The 18,934-nt window shown below is 43.2% G+C and overlaps 1 protein-coding gene across 3 annotated transcripts in view; it reads right to left on the bottom strand.

The window, feature by feature from the left end:
* LOC128340022 (uncharacterized) overlaps positions 1-18,934 on the bottom strand; it is a 100,228-nt gene that overhangs the window by 60,778 nt on the left and 20,516 nt on the right. For all 3 annotated transcript variants that reach the window (XM_053284629.1, XM_053284626.1, XM_053284627.1), the window contains exon 3: positions 14,316-14,393. In XM_053284629.1, coding sequence (XP_053140604.1) covers positions 14,316-14,393 — 78 coding nt within the window. The remainder of the gene's footprint in view (positions 1-14,315; positions 14,394-18,934) is intronic.

Genomic DNA, 18,934 nt, shown 5'->3' with positions numbered 1-18,934 from the left:
CTGAGGTTGTATCTGTGTTCAACCAAAGAAGGGAAAGTATCAAATACAGGAACAAGAAAGGAAGCAACCTCAAGTTGCAGAGAAGATACTCCAACACATTTCAGGTATTGTTAACTCTTTGTCAGAAGTGACTCTAATAATTTATTTCGAGCAGTACCCAGCAAGGCTGTCCCTAGGGGTGTGTGGGGCTGGGAGCAAATCATCTTATGCAGGGGCTCCCATTAACATTTCAAATAAATAAATAATATACATTTTATGTAAAACCAAGACACAAATATATACAGTTTAACACATTTGCGTTCCAAACTTGAATTCCAAAATTCAAGTTGGAAAGCAAAGCACCATACCACCATCCATCCAAATCATTCACAGAATGCTCACTGCTCCTCCATTTCAAAAGGAAGAAAATAATCAATCTGTTTCCGACACAATATTTTTTATCCTACATTTCTATTCCACTCTTCCTCCAAGGAACACAGAGCAGTGTACATGGTTACTTATGTTTATCTTCACAGCCACCCTGTGAGGTAGGTTAGGCTGAGAGATACATGACTGGCCCAGAATCACCCAGTGAGTTTCATGGCTGCATGGGGATTGAACTCAGGTCTCCCAGTCCTAGGCCAACACCAACACTCTAACCACTACACCACACTGGCTCCTGATCCTGTTCCTTCCCTTCCCCCTAGCCCTTCTTCAATCTGTCCCAGTTTTGCATCAGCCTTGAAAGTTTACTGCAACTTAATAGCACCACCAGCACCTCCTACCTTGCTTCAACCCAAGGTGGTGCAGTATTTTTAACATGTGGGTTCTTGAGGGCACAAAGAGCAACTGAACTCACAAGAATGTAATAGTATAAAACAAGTGTATTTATGCAAATACGTATTAGTAGAAACATTTCAACACAAAATGTAACATATTCCCATGCTACGTATTTATTTACCTGCTCCCCTTCTGTCTCTAAAGGATCTAATATTTAAGAGACAGAATTTGCAAGAATGTAAAGATGTTTATTTGCTGGTCAATGACCGAATAAACTTATAACTAACTAAAGATGTTTTTTTTAAAAAGCCAAGGCAAATGGAGGAGGATGGAGATATTGGGATTTTTGTTGCTTTTTAATGCAACTTGGGGGCTGGGTGGGAAAGAGGACCTACCATTCAGAAAAGCAGGCAAGAAGCTACATTGCAGTGTTGCAATAAGCGTGACTGAACAAAAGATTACTCTCTCCCTCCCCCCCCACTTAGCATAATAGTTGAGTGCTTGGATGGATGGATGGATGGAAGGCATCCCCGATCCCCCCATCCCTTCCAGCCTTCCTGATGCTTTTGCTTTTTTGAAGAGTTCAGGAGGTTTGTTGCAAGCATGGAGCGGACACTCGCACATAAAACAAAACATACACAGACAGTCCTGGTGCTCCATTCTCTACACTGCCCCACCCCACTCCAAAGATGAAAAACTTCCCTTTCCCCATTGGCCTATGGAAAAAGAGACTAGTGCTTGCAAGCAGCATGTCCATTGCCACACTTTTGAAGTAACCTCCACCCCCACCCCCCAACCAGACTCCTCAATTCTTCACAGCAGCAACCCAGGCAAGCACATCAATCACCCCCTACATACATACATACATACATACACACATACACACACACACACAGGTTCTAGGGGACACAAACAGCAAACCAACTCACAAGAAAAGTATGAATTTCGCACTGTCTGCTGGCTTCCGTGTTGCTGCCTGTGCTTGGCCGTTTGTTTCAGCTTCACCAGCCAGGCCAGCCCACCGCAGAGCCTTGCTCCGAGCCAGGAGGCAGACCAGCAGGATGAAGGCGGGAGCCAGTCTTGGCCTCATTTACTATTGGCTGTTTGGCTGCTGCTGCGGAGCCTTGCTGCTGCTAGCTCCATGGCTTCGCAGCAGCCTCCACTCCCTCTTGCTGCTGCCGCCGCCCAGCTCGAGCAAAGCACGTTATGTGCAAGCAAGCAGATTCCCTCACTCCCTCTCACCCTGCTGCAGGGAAGCCCGGAAGCCATTCTTTGGCCAGCCTCTGCCTAGGGAGGGAGGCAGGCAGGCAGGCCGTCGCGGGCTGGCTGCACTCTCTGCCGCCATCACCCACATCTTGGTGCACTCTCCCCCACTCACCCGCACCTCGGCCAGTGTGCCTGCAGGGCCCCTCCAAGTGTGGGGCCAGAGGCGATCACACTGGTCGCCCCGCCCTAAGGATGGGCCTAGTGCCCAGAACTCTTCTCCATACCATCTCAAAATAATATGTAATACATGTAATACTCGTGTTAATTGTCATAGTATATTAAATTTTAAGGCAGAAAAAGGAGAACCTTTTTCGCACTGAATAACTAGTAAGTTGCATAGAAGGTTTTTTTGTTTTGTTTCCTTTTTAGACTATCACTTGATTAACATTTACAGCCCTTGATGTAGGCTGGGCAACACATTATCTTCGCTTCACTTTGGATACCCCTCCCTATTTATTTCTGTATATGAATATCACCTGGTTCCCATTAACATTTCCACATGTAGCCAAGGAAGGGCCACCACAGCTGCTTGAACGGTCAGAGAAAAGTAAGTTTCAGAACACCCACATGATATGTAAAAAGCCCACAGATCCCTTCATTTCTCCCTGCTGTGTTGTAGCATGGTTCAAAGCCAAGGCTCAGACAGTCTCTAGAATTATTTATCAGGAGCAAAGTTATTTATATATCATCATCCAAATCTGTACCAGTAGGGGGAAAAATTGCAGTATTAATCATGGAACTGCATCCAATCTTCCACCAACTGGGCCATGAAGCACTGAACAACTCTGAAAGCAAAATTTGTTTAAATTAAGCAAATGACTTTTGTTAGTACACCCTGATGAATAACAGTAAGGTTGGTGTTTTGTTGTTTTTTTAATAAGCACTCACAAACTTTAAGCATGCTAAATGACATTTCAAAGTGATTCTTAAAGAATGTTCAAGTCTTGCAGTCAGGCTGACTCACTAATGAATTTAGTCTCTGAAAATCAACTTATACAGTGAAATTAGCAAAGGTTTGTCTTCATTAAACTCAGAGTCGATGCCTATCTGACCTGCTTAACAAAAGAGGGGGGGAAGGAATGAACAGTGATCATCATCAATCCTCTGTCACATGAAGTCATTGCGATTAGTTTACTAAAGGCCAATTAAATGCAGGAAACCTGACAAGACAACTTAATTATTCTGTAAAGTTCAGCAACAGATGCTGCAGTGCCTCTGTATTCCCTTGCTGGCAGACAAATACTGTTCTGTCTAGAAGGAGGTAAGCAGCAGAAATGCTTCCTCAGTTATGGGCTGGCTGATCGGGTCGAGGAATTAGGCTGGTCCAACTGGAGGAACATATGAAGCTGCTTTATACCAAGTCAGACCAGTGGGCCATTGAGCCCAATACTGAGATTAACAGTAGGGGTGTGCACGGACCGCGGTTTGTGCACTGGTCTCAATCTGGACCAGTTCGAGGCAGCGCCAGGGTGGTGGTGAGTGGAACCTTTCAAAGGAAAGACAGAGGGGGGCCACCACTCCAAGTAGCTTCCTGCTGCTGCGGCGCTGCCCCCAGCACCCGCGGGCAGCATTGGCGCAAGTCCATCACTCACCTGACTTCCACCCGTGTGTGTATGCCATTTGCGTGGTCAGTAACCCCATGCCCCCGCACCACTTTGAACTGCCGGACTGGTTTGACCGAACCAGTCCACACCGGTCTGCTGGACCATGGACTGATCCGAATTCAGACCAGAGCACGGACCATAGTCTGTGCACACCACTAATAGTGCCTCTCAAGCAAGGGCTTCTCCCAGCTCTGCTTCCTGGTCCTTGACCCTTTAGATTTTTTTTTTTTTTAATTACTGCTTTTATATTATTTTCTTGGTCTTATATGTTATGTTTTATTGATTCAGTTATCTCATAATGTGGGCTGCCTTATGCTTGTTTTTAACAGGGAAAGGTGAGCTATAAATCATTCAAATAAAGTGAAATAAACGGATGGTGCCAGGGCCTGTGAAGTGGGGCTCTTCTGCATGCAAAGCATGTACTCTACAACTGAGCAATGGTCTTTTCCCTTCCATACCTTACTAATGTCCAAGAACCATACAATCGGATATGCTTATTTCTTATTTTAGTCTTTATCACGCAGTCTGCCAGGAGATTCTGGTCCTTTATTTTTCCATTTTTGATTTGCTGTTTCTACAAACAAGACTCTTAACTTTCTCATAAGGCCATAAAACTGAACCAATTGAATCTTAAGGTCATAGTAAAACCTATGCACAATTACTTAGGAGCAGCAAAGTTTAATGCAATCTACTTTGAAAACAAAGTGTAAAAGCGGTGTTTTACACTCTAAATTACATTATAAATGCTTTCTTTTTTTACATCACTGTCATTCTAGGATCTCAAAAACGGTTTTTATGGTAAACCTTTGAAGGTTACAAAAAGTTAATCCTACAGGATTAAGCATTAAATGAACCAGTTACTTTTTTATTTTTAATTCACTATGACCAAAATCCAGATTACAGACTAGTTAGTCATGACTAACTGAAGACCCCTTAATTTCAATGGGACTTAGTCACGACTAACTTAGTCTGGGTGTTCTACATTGCCTTAAGAATTTATCTACAGAGTGCACTAGAGGCCATGCATATTTTAACACAAGAGAGACCTATGATAAAATATCACATGCTGAACCAAAAACTTCCCATTTTGAGGGCAAACTGCAGCCTTGGTTGTCAACATTTGTAGTTGCATACAGTTCAGTAAAATGCTAATATTCTTAACTAGTGGTACTGTAAGTCTAACTTTGCAATCAGGAACTAGAACATACAGCACCTTTATAAAAATCTAATCTAAATTACTCAAAATTACCTAGGAACTTTAAGCTACAAATGACAAATATTTCTAGAGTGCTTTTCAATAAAAGTATCAAAGTGATTAACACATAAAAATAAATAATAAATAAGATGGTTCCCTGTCCACAGTCTAAACATGTGGGAAAAGCCAAGAAAAGCAAAAATCGGGATTCAGAGTAAATAATGTAAATTATTACAATTTGTATTCATTCAATTTGCACAATTTGTTCTAGCTACAGTACAAACAAAATATTTTTGCTCTCTAGAACTTTAAGTTAAGACTGCCTATATATTTAAAACTTGACTCAGCAACCATAAGGGTAAGAATCTTCCTTTTAAGATTGAAACTGAGATGGCCAAGATGACAAATCTTGCACACTTTCAGATTTTATGCTTTGCAATATGTAGTTCGATGGATTGCATATGATCCTGTTCAGCTATTACATATTATAATGCAATTTTAAAAAACGAATGGTATTCTGGTACAGTAGTACTATTTACTGTAGTACACAATCCACATTATGGATGACAGAACAGACAATGGAAATTATCAAGAAGAGGAGAGAAAGATAGACCGCATGAAGGAACTTGATAGGGCATTTCAGAAAGCTGTTAGAAGAGACAAGTAGCAGTATTACAATGACACCTGTAAAGACCTCAAAGATGGAAATAGACATGGAAAAACAAGGCAAGTTTTCCAAAAGTTCTCTGAACTTAAAAGGAGGTTCCAAACTCAAATTGGTATGTTAAAGGATGCCAAAGGACAGATCGTAACTGATTTAGAGATCAAACAGAGATGGAAGGAGTATACTGAAAATCTGTACAGCAGGGACGTCAACATCCAAGATACTCTAGAAGATATCCCCTACTTGCAAGAACCTCTAATATGGGGAGATGACGTTAGATCAGTATTCTGGTCATTACCAAGTCTGAAGGCTACAGGAATTGATGGCATAGCTACAGAAATATGGCAGGCAACAGAAGACGAATCAGTCAAGGCTCTAACCAAACTATGCCAGCAAATCTGGTGAACGACACAGTGGTCAACAGATTGGAAGAGGTCAGTCTACATACCCATACCAAAGAAAGGAGACTTAACAGATTGTGCAAACCATCGCACAATATCTTTAATTTCACATGCTAGCAAAATAATGCTCAGGATCATCCAATGCAGATTAGAGCTCTACATGGAAAAGAGAAATGCCAGATGTTCAAACTGGTTTCAGAAAAGGCCGAGGAACAAGAGACATCATTGCTGATGCAAACTAGATAATTGAAAAAGCCAAAGAATACCAAAATGAATTTAATATGTGCTTTATTGACTACAGAAAAGCCTTTGATTACATCAATCATGTCAAGTTGTGGAATGTCCTTAGAAAAATGGGTGTCCCAGAACATCTCCTCATGAGAAACATATACACAGGACAGGAAGCCACAGTCCAGACAGAACATGGTGAAACAGACCGGTTCCAGATCGGCAAAGGAGTAAGACAATGCTGTATACTTTCTCCTTCTTTATTCACATTATATGCAGAACATATACTGAGAGAAGCTGGATTGAAAGAAGATGAGCATTGCTTTAAAGTTGGAGGAAGAAGCATCAATAACCTGTGCTACGCTGATGGCACCAGTCTGATAGCTGAGAATGCGGATGATCTGCAAGCTCTAGTAATGAAGGTCAAGGAGCACAGTGAAAAAATGGGACTATGTCCATACGTAAAGAAGACTAAATGGGTACAGCAACAATGGGTACAGCAACCAGCCTCAGAATTGATAATGAAGACATTGAAGAGGTGGCTAGCTTCTGCCTTTTAGGATTGACCATCAACAGTAAAGGATCCAGCAGTTAAGAAATATGCCACAGACTAGCACTTGGTAGGGTTGCAATGAAGGCCTCGGGGAAAAATAAAATCCCAGTTTCTGTGACATGTCTATACCTACAAAGATTAGAATCGTTTGGTCAATGGTTTTCCCTGTGACACTCTATGGATGCGAAAGCTGGACTTTGAAGAAGCAAGATAGAAAAAGTATTGACACTTTTGAAGTGACATTGATAAACTGTAATGGATTCAGAGGAGGGTAATAAAGTTAGTGTTGATGCTTTTGAACTCTGGTGCTAGAGAAGACTTCTGAGGATACCATGGACAACCAGGAAAACAAGCAAATGGATCATAGAACAAATCAATCCAGAATTTTCACTTGAGGCACAAATGACCAGGCTCAAACTATCATACTTCGGACACATTATGCGAAAACCAAACTCCCTTGAGAAGTCCATAATGCTGGGAAAAGTTGAAAGAAAGAGAAGAAGAGGACAACAACAAGGTGGATGGACTCGATTACGCCAGCAATGAATGAGCTGGAAGACTACTCTGTGAAGAGCAGACACATCTTGGGGAGGTGAGCAAGCTTTTCTAAGCATCTAGCCCTTCCCTCCTTCAAACCAACTAACAGGAGGAGGGGAGATTTTCAGGAACTGGTTTCTCTTTAAGGGATAAATCCTAGTCTCTCTGTGTGTGTTTGTAATCGCAAGGGTTATAGTTGCAAGGGTTAGCTAACTCCAGTGTTGGCTAACTCCGGTGTTTGTCCCTGCAAGGGTTACAATTTGTGAGGGTTAGGTAACTCCAGTGTTTGTTGATTGTTCCTGCCTGGAGGGGGTGGAGTCAGCTAGGGCTGTAGGAGGCCCCACATTCCTTTGACTCACATCCTGTGTCAGCTGGAAGACTACTCTCTACATAAGAAGTTTAGGGCCGAGAGCATAGCGAACAGAGCATAGCGAACAGGACATAGGAGTTTTGCAGGAGTTTAGCGGGAAGTGTGCGGGGGAGCCTGGAACAAGCCCTGGTGATCACAAGGAGACTGGTGGAGAAGAGAACGTAAGTACAAATCCCTTCCTCATATTCTTGGGAAAGGCTGCTTGGACAGTAAATACCTGACCATTACAGCTGAGACCTATCCTTCTAATAAGCTATCTCTAAATACTGGAAACAGCCAACAAAAACAGTATGAAGATAGAAGGCCAGCAGGGGAGGGGGCACTTCCCAGTGTATTGCACAGAGTGCCACATGTATGACTATTTGCCCCATGGGCAGAAGTCATGGGTGTGTGCTCGGTGCAAGGAGCTCCTGGCTCTCCGGGAACAAGTTCGTTCCCTCGAGACCAAGGTGGCAGATCTGGAGAAGCTCAGAGATACAGACAGGCATGTGGACGAGACCTTCAGGGAAGTGATAGATACATCCCACTCCAGGGCTGATAGCTCCTCTGCTGTCAGGGAGAATGAAGGTCTCGGGCAAGGAGGACATCAGTCTAAGGAAGAGGGAAATGCTCCTTTAGAAGGGACCCCTTCCATGGATGATGAGCCCATATCCTCTCGCACAGGGTGTATTCTTCTGGGGGTGGGGGCCTCCTTGTAGTAGGTGATTTGATCATAAGAGGTATAAAGAGATGGGTTTGTGACCCGCATGTTGACCGCACGGTGACTCGCCTGCCTAGTGAGAAGGTTGCGGACATCACGCAGCGTCTAGATAGGCTCTTAGGCAATGCTAGGGAGGAGAGAGCTGTCGTGGTGCATGTCGGCACCAATGATGTGGGGAAATGTAGTCGAGAGGTCCTGGAAGCCAAATTTAGGCTGATAGGTAGCGTATTGAAGTCCAAGACACACGAGGTAGCATTCTCAGAAATGCTAACTGTTCCACGCGCAGGTACAGTGAGACAGGCAGAGATGAGGGGTTTCAATGCGTGGATGAGACGTTGGTGCCGGGAGGAGGGGTTTAGATTTGTTAGGCACTGGGATACATTTGGGGGCAAGTAAGGCCTGTACAAAAGGGACGGGCTGCACTTGAACCAAGATGGAACCAGACTACTGGCGCTTAAAATCAAAAAGGTTGCAGAGCAGCTTTTAAAATGATGCCTAGGGAACAGCCGATGGGAGCTGGGCAGTATCCCATTCGGCAAAAGCCATCCTTTAAAGTGCGAGGGTACAAAGGGTACAAAGGATTCAGATAAAACAGAAGGGGACAGAGCAGTACTGCATAAAGAGCAGATGGGAGACTGTGCCAGCTGGTCAAAGAGTCAAAAGATAGATAGCGTACATCAGGTGAGAGATTCAGCGTATAGGTGCTTATATGCCAATGCCAGAAGCCTCCGAGCCAAAATGGGTGAGCTGGAGTGCTTGGTGGCTAACACAGAAATAGATATAGTGGGCATAACAGAAACATGGTGGAACAGTGAGAACCGGTGGGACACTGTTATCCCTGGATATAAACTCTATAGAAAGGACAGGGAGGGGTGCCTTGGAGGTGGAGTAGCACTGTATGTTAAAGAAGGGATAGAATCTAACAAGCTAGAAAACCTAGGTGGACTGGAGTCCTCCACAGAAACCCTGTGGGTGACAATACAAGGCCTGAAAGGGAACGTGCTACTGGGGACGTACTATCGCCCTCTGGGAAATGCTGACAGTGACTGGGAGTTGCAGCAGGAAATCAGGGAGGCGTAAAGGAGAGGCTGGGCTGTAATTGTGGGTGACTTTAATTACCCACAAATAGACTGGGTAAATTCACAGTCAGGTCATGACAAAGAGGTCAGATTTCTAGATACGCTAAATGACTGTGCCCTAGAACAGTTGGTCTTGGAACCGACCAGAGAGAAGGCAACCTTGGACTTAATTCTGAGTGGCACACAGGACCTGGTGCATGATGTCAGTGTCATCGACCCTTTAGGGAACAGTGATCATAATGCCATCCAATTCAGCATACATGTGGGGAGAGAATCACCAAGGAAGTCTAACACAGACATTTTGAATTTCAGAAGAGGAAACTTCTCTAAAATGAGGAGTATGGTGAAAAGGAAGCTGAACGGGAAAATCAGGAGTGTCACTTCGCTCCAGAGTGCATGGAGTTTACTCAAAACCACAATACTAGAATCCCAGTTAGATTGTATACCCAAAAAGAGGAAAGGTACCATTAGGTCCAGGAAGATGCCAGCATGGCTAATGGGTACTGTCAAGGAAGCCATAAAAGGGAAGAAGACTTCCTTCCGAAATTGGAAGGCCTGTCCAAATGAAGAGAACAGAAAGGAACACAAACTCTGGCAAAAGAAATGCAAGGCAACAATAAAGGAGGAGAAAAGAGAGTTTGAGGAACATTTAGCTAAAAGCATCAAGGGGAATAACAAAAACTTCCTTAAATACATCAGAAGCAGGAAACCTGCCAGGGAGGCAGTTGGACCATTAGACAATGAGGGAGTGAAAGGGATTATTAAGGAGGATATGGAGGTTGCAGAGAAGCTAAATGAGTTCTTTGCATCAGTCTTCATGGCAGAGGATACTGAGCATATACCTGTTCCTGAAACAGGCTTTTCGAGGATGGCGGCTAAAGAACTAAGCCAGATAGAAGTGACAAGAGATGATGTTCTAAACTGCCTGGAAAAACTGAAAACTAACAAATGACAAATCACCTGGGCTGGATGGCATCCATCCAAGAGTCCTCAAAGAACTCAAATGTGAAATTGCCGACATCTTTGCTAAAATATATAACTTATCCCTGCAATCAGGTTCTGTACCAGAGGACTGGAGAGTAGCAAATGTAACACTGAATTTCAAGAAGGGATCCAGGGGTGATCTGGGAAATTACAGGCCGGTAAGCTTAACATCAGTTCCAGGCAAACTGATGGAAAGCATCCTCAAGGATAAAATTGTAAAGCACATAGAAGAACAGGCCCTGCTGGGAGAGAACCAGCATGGTTCCGCAAAGGTAAATCTTGCCTCACCAAACTTTTGGAGTTCTTTGAGAGTGTCAACAAGTGTGTGGATCAAGGTGATCCAGTTGACATCGTATACCTGGACTTCCAAAAAGCTGTTGACAAAGTTCCTCGTCAACGACTCCTGAGGAAACTTAGCAGTCATCGGGAAATAAGAAGTGGGGTACCCAAGGGATCTGTACTGGGACCAGTGCTTTTTAATTTATTCATAAATGATCTAGAAGTAGGGGTAAGCAGCGAGGTGGCCAGATTTGCAGATGATACTAAACTCTTTCGGGTAGTGAAATCCATAACTGATTGTGAAGAGCTCCAAAAGGATCTCTCCAAACTGGGGGAGTGGGCGACAAAGTAGCAAATGCAGTTCAGTGTTGGCAAGTGTAAAATGATGCACATTGGGACGAAGAACCCCAACTTCAAGTATATGCTGATGGGATCTGAGCTGTCGGTGACTGGCCAGGAGAGGGATCTTGCAGTCGTGGTGAACAGCTCGTTGAAAGTGCCCTTATACAAGCGGCCACACTTGGAGTACTGCGTACAATTCTGGTCACCACATCTAAAAAAGGACATTGTAGAACTGGAAAAGGTGCAGAAGAGGGCAACCAAGATGATCAAGGGCCTAGAGCACCTTTCTTATGAGGCTAGGCTACAACACCTGGGGCTATTTACTTTAGAAAAAAGACGACTGCGGGGAGACATGATAGAGGTCTATAAAATCATGCATGGTGTGGAGAAAGTGGATTCAGAGAAATTCTTCTCCCTCTCCCATAACACTAGAACCAGGGGTACTTTTTCACACAAAGCATAATCAATTTGTGGAATTCTCTGCCACGAGATGTGGTAACAGCCAACAACCTGGATGGCTTTAAGAGGGGTTTGGATAATTTCATGGAGGAGAGGTCTATTGACAGCTACTAGTCGGAGGGCTCTAGGCCACCTCCAGCCTTGGGGGCGGGGTACCTCTGGGTACCAGTTGCGGGGGAGTAACAGCAGGAGAGAGGGTATGCCCTCAACTCCTGCCTGTGGCTTCCAGCGGCATCTGGTGGGCCACTGTGCGAAACGGGATGCTGGAGTAGATGGGCCTTGGGCCTGATCCAGCAGGGCTCTTCTTATGTTCTTAATGCACCATTGAGAGACCTTAAAGGCCATGATGAAGACAGATCATCCTGGAGAGAATCTAGTAGGGATATGCGTAACGTTTTGGATACAAAATGTTTTGTACCCAAGACAGCCTGTTTTGGGTGTTTTGTAGACAAAACAAAACACCCATTTTTCAGATCCAAAAGTTTTGTATACAAAACGAAACGTCCCTGTTTCGGCTATAAAATGTTTTTGTTGTTTCAGACCTCCATTTTGTGGTGATCTCTGAGTCAGTCTCCATTTTGTGTTTGACATCTCTTTGAATTTCCCACCCTTCCAGCCTTCTGATCGGTGACCTAAATCATGGGCTGACCTACTGACAATTCCCTCCTTGTTCCCCATTGGCTCTTTTGCTTCTTCCCACTCTTTACTGACCCCAAATTGGCCAGGGAATGGGTTGCTAACCCATGGGGTGCTGGGTTCTGTTGTTTCTGTGGTGTTCTGAGTGTAGATTCTCTGGTAGCATATGAGAGTGGATTCTTGTTTTTCACTGAAAATCTCATATACTACCAGCGAATCTACAATGTACACCTCAGAAACACAAAACCCAGTACCCCAAGGGCTTGTGGGTATGGAGGTGGTTGGCACCCTATGTGCACTGCACAACCCCTCGCTCTGGGAAACCCCAGTGCCCCCCAAGTGGAATTATGGGGCTGCTGAAACCTCCATTATTCCCTATGGGAGAAATCTTAAAAGACACGTAAACTTCAACAATTCACAAAAGATCAGCCCTTTCCCCAAGGGAGAGGAGAACTGGTCTTGTGGTTGAGCATGACTTGTCTCCATAGCTAAGCAGGATCTGCCCTGGTTGCATATGAATGGGAGACTTGATGTGTGAGCACTGCAATATATTCCCCTCAGGGGATGAAGCCGCTCTGGGAAGAGCAGAAGGTTTCAAGTTCCCTCCCTGGCTTCTCCAAGATAGGGCTGAGAGAGATTCCTGCCTGCAACCTTGGAGAAGCTGCTGCCAGTCTGTGGAGACAATACTGAGCTAGATAGTCCAATGGTCTGACTCAGTATATGGCAGTTTCCTATGTTCCTAATTCTTTTGAGATAATTCTGGAAGTTTCCTTGCCCCCTTTGGGCACTACGACCCACCACACTCCACTCTGGGTCATCCCTTTCCCCTTGATTTGAAGTGATACATTATTCCCTATGGGAAAATTCTTAAAGATGTGTAAACTTAAAAAATTCACAAAAAATCAGCCCTTTGCCTAATTCCTTTGAAATTTGGGTGGTAGCTTCCACCCATTGGACACTACCAGCATCACCCACTCTTTTTGCCCTGGTACCCTTTTTAAAAATCCAAATCGATTCGAATTCAGATTCGGAAAATTCGGCTACAAAACAAAACAGGGCTGATTCGGATTCAGAAAATTTGGGTACAAAACAAAACGGGGGTGTTTCGATTCGGATACAAATCGAAACAAGAAAATTCCAAAATGCACACCCCTAGAATCTAGCTATGTGATCACTAAGAGTCGACCCCGACTTGACGGCATTTAATCAATCTATCTATCTATCTATCTATCTATCTATCTATCTATCTATCTATCTATCTATCTGTCAGTCAGTACTATTTGCCTAGTTTCAACCATTAATTATAGTTTCTGGTTTTAAAACATATTTTTCTGCATTTACATGATCTTTAGGACTGTCTTTGATAGTAGCCACCCTTCCAACCAAACAAAACTAAGGACTGTTTCACATCCCACAGATCCGTTGCATGTATTCACAACAACATTTTAAGGGAATACACACTTTTAAAACCTGCATTTCCATAGTGTAATTTGTGAAAGGGTACAAACAAGCTTTTTCATGGAGTTCAAAACCATTCTTTACTTGGTCATATGTCATAAAATTCAACTGTTCTTCCTTGGCACTGAATATAATCTTTATCATTCCTACTCTCCAGGATAGGAATTTACGCATCATGGGGAGTGGTGGATCCACGGCCACTGGTAGGCATGGGTAAGAGAGGTGTGGGATGCTGAAAGGCTCACAGGGCAAGACTATCACAGAGTGTAGGTGGCAGTGGCTAGTACACCCTCAGGATTTCTGGAAACAGGAGATCTCACTAGAGAGGGTGCAATGGGGAGTCTCACAGCCTAATATTCTGCACCTATGCTCCTTGTGTGTCAAGGGTGCTATCCACTCTTTTGGCTAGCTTCATGTCCGAACTGGGGGGAGAGAGAGATTTCCAGAAACCACAACATCTTTGTTATTTCTATACCAACATTTCAGTTTTCTGTGGAGTGGAAGAAGGGTTTATTTATTTTTTAATTACAATACCCTGTTTCCCCGAAAGTAAGACCTACCCCGAAAGTAAGACCTAGTAGTAATTTCTGATGTACCGCTAATTGCCCTAGTGCATTTTTTTGGGCTAAAATTAATATAAGACACTGTCTTATTTTCAGGGAAACACGGTACCCATGAAAGTGAGCAAATAATGTGTATGTGTATGATGCCCCATAAATTTGGCATACCAAATGTATCATCTTTTTCTAGCCCACTTGGAGCTTGTGGTCTAGAAATAGGGTGGAGAAGAATTCAGTTTACCTTACTGTGGAGCTTGTGAGCATCATAACGAATCTGGGTGAATTCGCGGAGTCCAAACGATCCACCAATTATAAGCAGCTGAAAAGTATAAACAACAGAAAAAAGAACAAATCAGGATGGAGGCAAAGCAGAATGCAAAGTATTATACTGTATACAATGTGAATAATACAGAGCTGTTGTAATGGTTTCTTAAATAATAGAAGTGAAATCTTTAAGCAATCTAAAAGCATAATACAAATGCTAAGAATTTATTCATATGACAATGACTCAGCATATGCACCATGATGGCCCATGGCCTTCCAAGCAAAGATATCAAACTTAATCTTGGTTAATTGGTGTGTGTGTGTAAGAGAGATGCATGAGGATTCTGCCCCAGGGAAGAGGTTTGGTCTGGTTCCCAAGGATATTTAACTTGAATGGGTGGAGCCAGAACAGTGTTCATTAGCAAATTCATCAACATTTCTCACTTTTGCACAGAGGATTTTAGGAAGACTCAGATTTTCTAAATCTCTGCTACTTTCCAATGTTTACCATAGAATATTTCCCACCTACTCACCCCCACCTCCTGTATCTTCTTTACTTAGTAACATGAAGGGAGCCTTAACTTCAGACCCCTGGGACTTGTTCTCACTGTTTTCAAACTTTTAACAAGTGAAGCAACAATACTCAGCAGGCTCATTCTGGTGCCAAGGTGAAAAGGACCCAATTAAGCTTCTGGAACAAGCCAGCAGATTGGAACCAGAATCCTATTGTATGTTATTATGTAGCTGGAGAAATCAATCCCCACTGCACCTATATCTTAATTTGTTCTGTTGCCGTTGGCTTCAAACCACAGAGACTTACGAACAGGAGCAATAAAAAAGGAGGAATGGGCATATCGGCATGAAGAAAATAGTGAAATGACTTATGAAAGAGATGTCATAAAATGCAAATACCATTTTTTTAACCTTTACCAATCCCCGCTACACCAAGGCAAACCTGAAGATCTATTATTTTAATACCTCACTAGGGATCAAGCTTAGTAACTGAGAAATTCCTCCGATTCTGTGATCAGATCAGTGGATCATGGATCCAGCCAAAACCCATTTAGCAAAGGGTGAAACAACCAATGAGTCTCCTGGTGGATTCAACCACAACTCCTTGTGGTTGTTCAGAAAGTCCTCAAGTACCAGCCAATTCATTTCACAAATACTAGCCCAGGTAGTATAAATTTACTGTTTACTATTTTCTCACTAGAACTCGAAGCATATGTAAACAGTAAAAGGGATAAGCTGAAATTGGTGAGTGCTTTGCAAAAGCATCTCCTCTGTGTGTTCATTCATTCAGTGATAAATGCAATGATCACACTCTGCTTTGGCTTTGTGATGCTACAACATAGCCAAACTCAGCTGGCTAAACGGCAATGAAACATCATAATATGTACAATGTGATGTACAATGTGATATGTACATCATCATATGTACAATGTGATTGGCTGTTATAACAGTCCCTGGAACAGGAATATGCAGTTTGAGGCACCAGAGTAGCAAAGGGGGCTGTGGACATGTTTTAGAAAGGTAAACATAGGAGGTTCAGCAAGGAGCATTTTAGGCCTCCTTTATGCCCCCTTCTGTGCAAAAAAATATTCATTCACAAACATTTAATGCAACCCTAGCAGTAAGCAACAAATACTGTTTTAGTACAGAGTGGCCAACATTCTGTGCAGTGTGGGAGAGCAAATCAGACCCAGTTGCATCCCCAACCACGTTACTGGGAGTGTAACAGAATCCAGAAAGATTCACAATCAGGGGCAAAAACAGCAAACTGTTTTCTGAGTGGGAGGGATAGTTCATACTTTCCAGCTTCTCTTCCAATCTATCTCGTGGGGTTCATCCAGCACTAAGCATGACACATCAGTTTAAAACCAATGATTTCTAATACCACATACAGTACTTATGTTCTCTGGATTGGACCCATCTAGTTTCATTGAAGCGACATTGCTTCTCAACATGAATATATCATGCCTTGTATTTCTTTAGCCCACCTTCCTTAAGAAAAGTAAGCTTATGAAATCAACCAGCTTTGTTTGTGTGTGTGTGTGTGTGTCCCCATGTGTTTCTGTATCAACTTCGCAATGTCTTGACCGATTTGAACCAAATTTGGTACAGTTGTAGTGAGTGACACATAAGGACACCTCAACAGTGTAGTTTGTGATGATGTCATCCATCCCAATTCAAGATGGCGAACACATGAATGTTTGAGGAGCAAATGGGCTAACTTGTGAAGATGGTAATTATCAATTAAGATTATAGTGAAAGGAAAATAGACAGACTAGTTTTTACCAGAACTTCTTGGGGTTTTTTTAAAGTGAAGATTAAACATCTAACCACCCAATAATATATTCTTCCATTGTTCTTTTTGACCAGGACTGCCACCTCTTCAGGGAAGGAAGAATGAGGGAGGAAGCTGGCTTTTTGCTCACTTCTATATTTAATTTAAACCTATGTAAAGTTTTAAAAGAACGACCATTCTTTCAGAAACTAAGGTGGCAAAAGACCAAAAAGGAGGCACCAACAGAGAGTTTACATTGGGTCACACTACAATTCTGTACTGGAGGAACTGACAGGTGTATCCTACACAAAATGAACATTCATGTAGAATCTTCCTTTAAAAGAGAGCCTTGGGAACCAAAATCATAAATCACCACAACTACAATGGTGAAGGAACTTGTGTACACCACAGCAGCATCCATTTCTCTATCAAGCACACCCCTGCAGCATTCCCCAGAATAGGTGGAGGATTTTGGAGTTCTCTCTCCATGACCTGCAACCTCGTCCTCCCAAACACACAGCTTACAAAGCTCTCCTTAAACACAACTTACTTTTCCTTATAACCATTGTAACCATTAATACTCTCCACCCTAAACATTTATGTGTTAGGTTAGGCTTTGTGAGGTTTCCACGTTTGAGCTTAACAATTACCCAACACAACTCAGTGGTGGAGCCACCACTGAATAGGAGGAGGGCTTGCTGCTCAACCAGCAGGCTGCATTGCCGAGCCAGAGCGGGAGTTGTCTCACCCCAGGGAGGACAGGCGGCCCCTTTAAGTCTGGTAGACAAAGCTGGCTAAGTTGGGTCGACAAGGCTGGCAAAGGCAGGGCCGGCAGCAGCTGATGGGGGTGGGGGTGGCCACAAAGGCAGGTGTCTGTGGACCACTGCCCCAAATCTCACATCAGGGCAGCTTTCCAACTTGCTATCTATGCCCCTGAGGGAACCGTTAATATTTTGCAGGTTGAGTGAGGTGCATAAGCAGCAGGAGAATTAAGCTGTGAACCTTCCATGCAGAATTGTCTCACTTTGAACTCTATCACACAGCAATGAGAACACGAAGTGAGGACTTTGCTTTTTACATTTAAAGGTCACCTTCAGGAACAACAGTAATATTTTCTCACTTAAGACAGCACTTTACTAACTGTACTGAAAACAGGTCAGTGACATTGCTATCAGAACGATCAAGATATTAAATATTCAAAATGGGATTGTTTTAATGTTTCAGTAAGTTCACACATAAACCGGTGCACAGCCAACACAACACTTTAATGAAATTATATATGCACAGAGTGCAAGGTAGAATGAAAACATGAGATACAACACAGAATAGCCATCTGTCGCATATGCTCAGCAGCCTCAGTAAGTGTTTAATGCAGAAAATGACATTAATTTCTCCTTAATAGCATTTTGAAAAGCTACTCTCAGTCCTTCACTGAAAAAGTATGTTAAGCGAACATCTACAGATGGCAAGGGGCTGACTCCTAAAAGTGCACTGTAAATATTATTGCTCATCGCCACTCAGAACTGATACGTTTAGTCAGGCCTCTGATACCCTAAGAACTCCTTTGTCCTACTGCAGATTCTGGCCTCCTCAAATTATTCAGCAAAAGCTACAACAGCCACCGTGGGTTAGCAAAATAATGAGCAATAATTTCTCCAGCACTGCCTAGCAATTTGCTGGGTTAGATTACCTCCGCTGCTAGAGAAACTCATTCCACTCTGTAGCACTGATTTTGAAAACCAGAATACAACACTACACTCTCTTTGTCATAAATCCCTAAATTAATCACATCACAACATTCACTGCTGGCAATATAGATCATGCACTGGTGAAAAGAAAGCAGGGGAAATGTTATGAAATGTTTTACTCAAAGAGGGAATATGATAATTTTCAAGCCTCTTTTTTAAGACGGCTGCTCTGCTGAAGCCTCCAGCTATGCATTGTGCAGCTGCAGAACTGGAACAGTCAAATGAAATATTCTCTTTTTACTTCATAGTGATGGGAATTAAAGAGGTTTTGGGGGTTTCCTTTTTAAAAAATCCAGCTGGGTATGCAGTTTAGAGTTGGTGAAACTGCTCTGGAAACCAGAGCCATGAGAACATAAGAACAGCCCTGCTGGGTCAGGCCCATGGCCCATCTAGTCCAGCATCCTGCTTCCCACAGTGGCCCACCAGATGCCTCTGGAGAGCCCACAGGCAAGAGGTATGTGCATGCCCTGTTGTTGCTCCCCTGCAAATGGTATTGAGAGGCAACGTGCCTATGAGGCTGGAGATGGCCCACAGCCACCAGACCAGTAGCCATTGATAGAC

The sequence above is a fragment of the Hemicordylus capensis genome, chromosome 1 (assembly GCF_027244095.1).
Source record: "Hemicordylus capensis ecotype Gifberg chromosome 1, rHemCap1.1.pri, whole genome shotgun sequence".
Classification (NCBI taxonomy): Eukaryota; Metazoa; Chordata; class Lepidosauria; order Squamata; family Cordylidae; genus Hemicordylus; species Hemicordylus capensis.
This window is presented reverse-complemented; position numbering and strand designations above follow the sequence as displayed.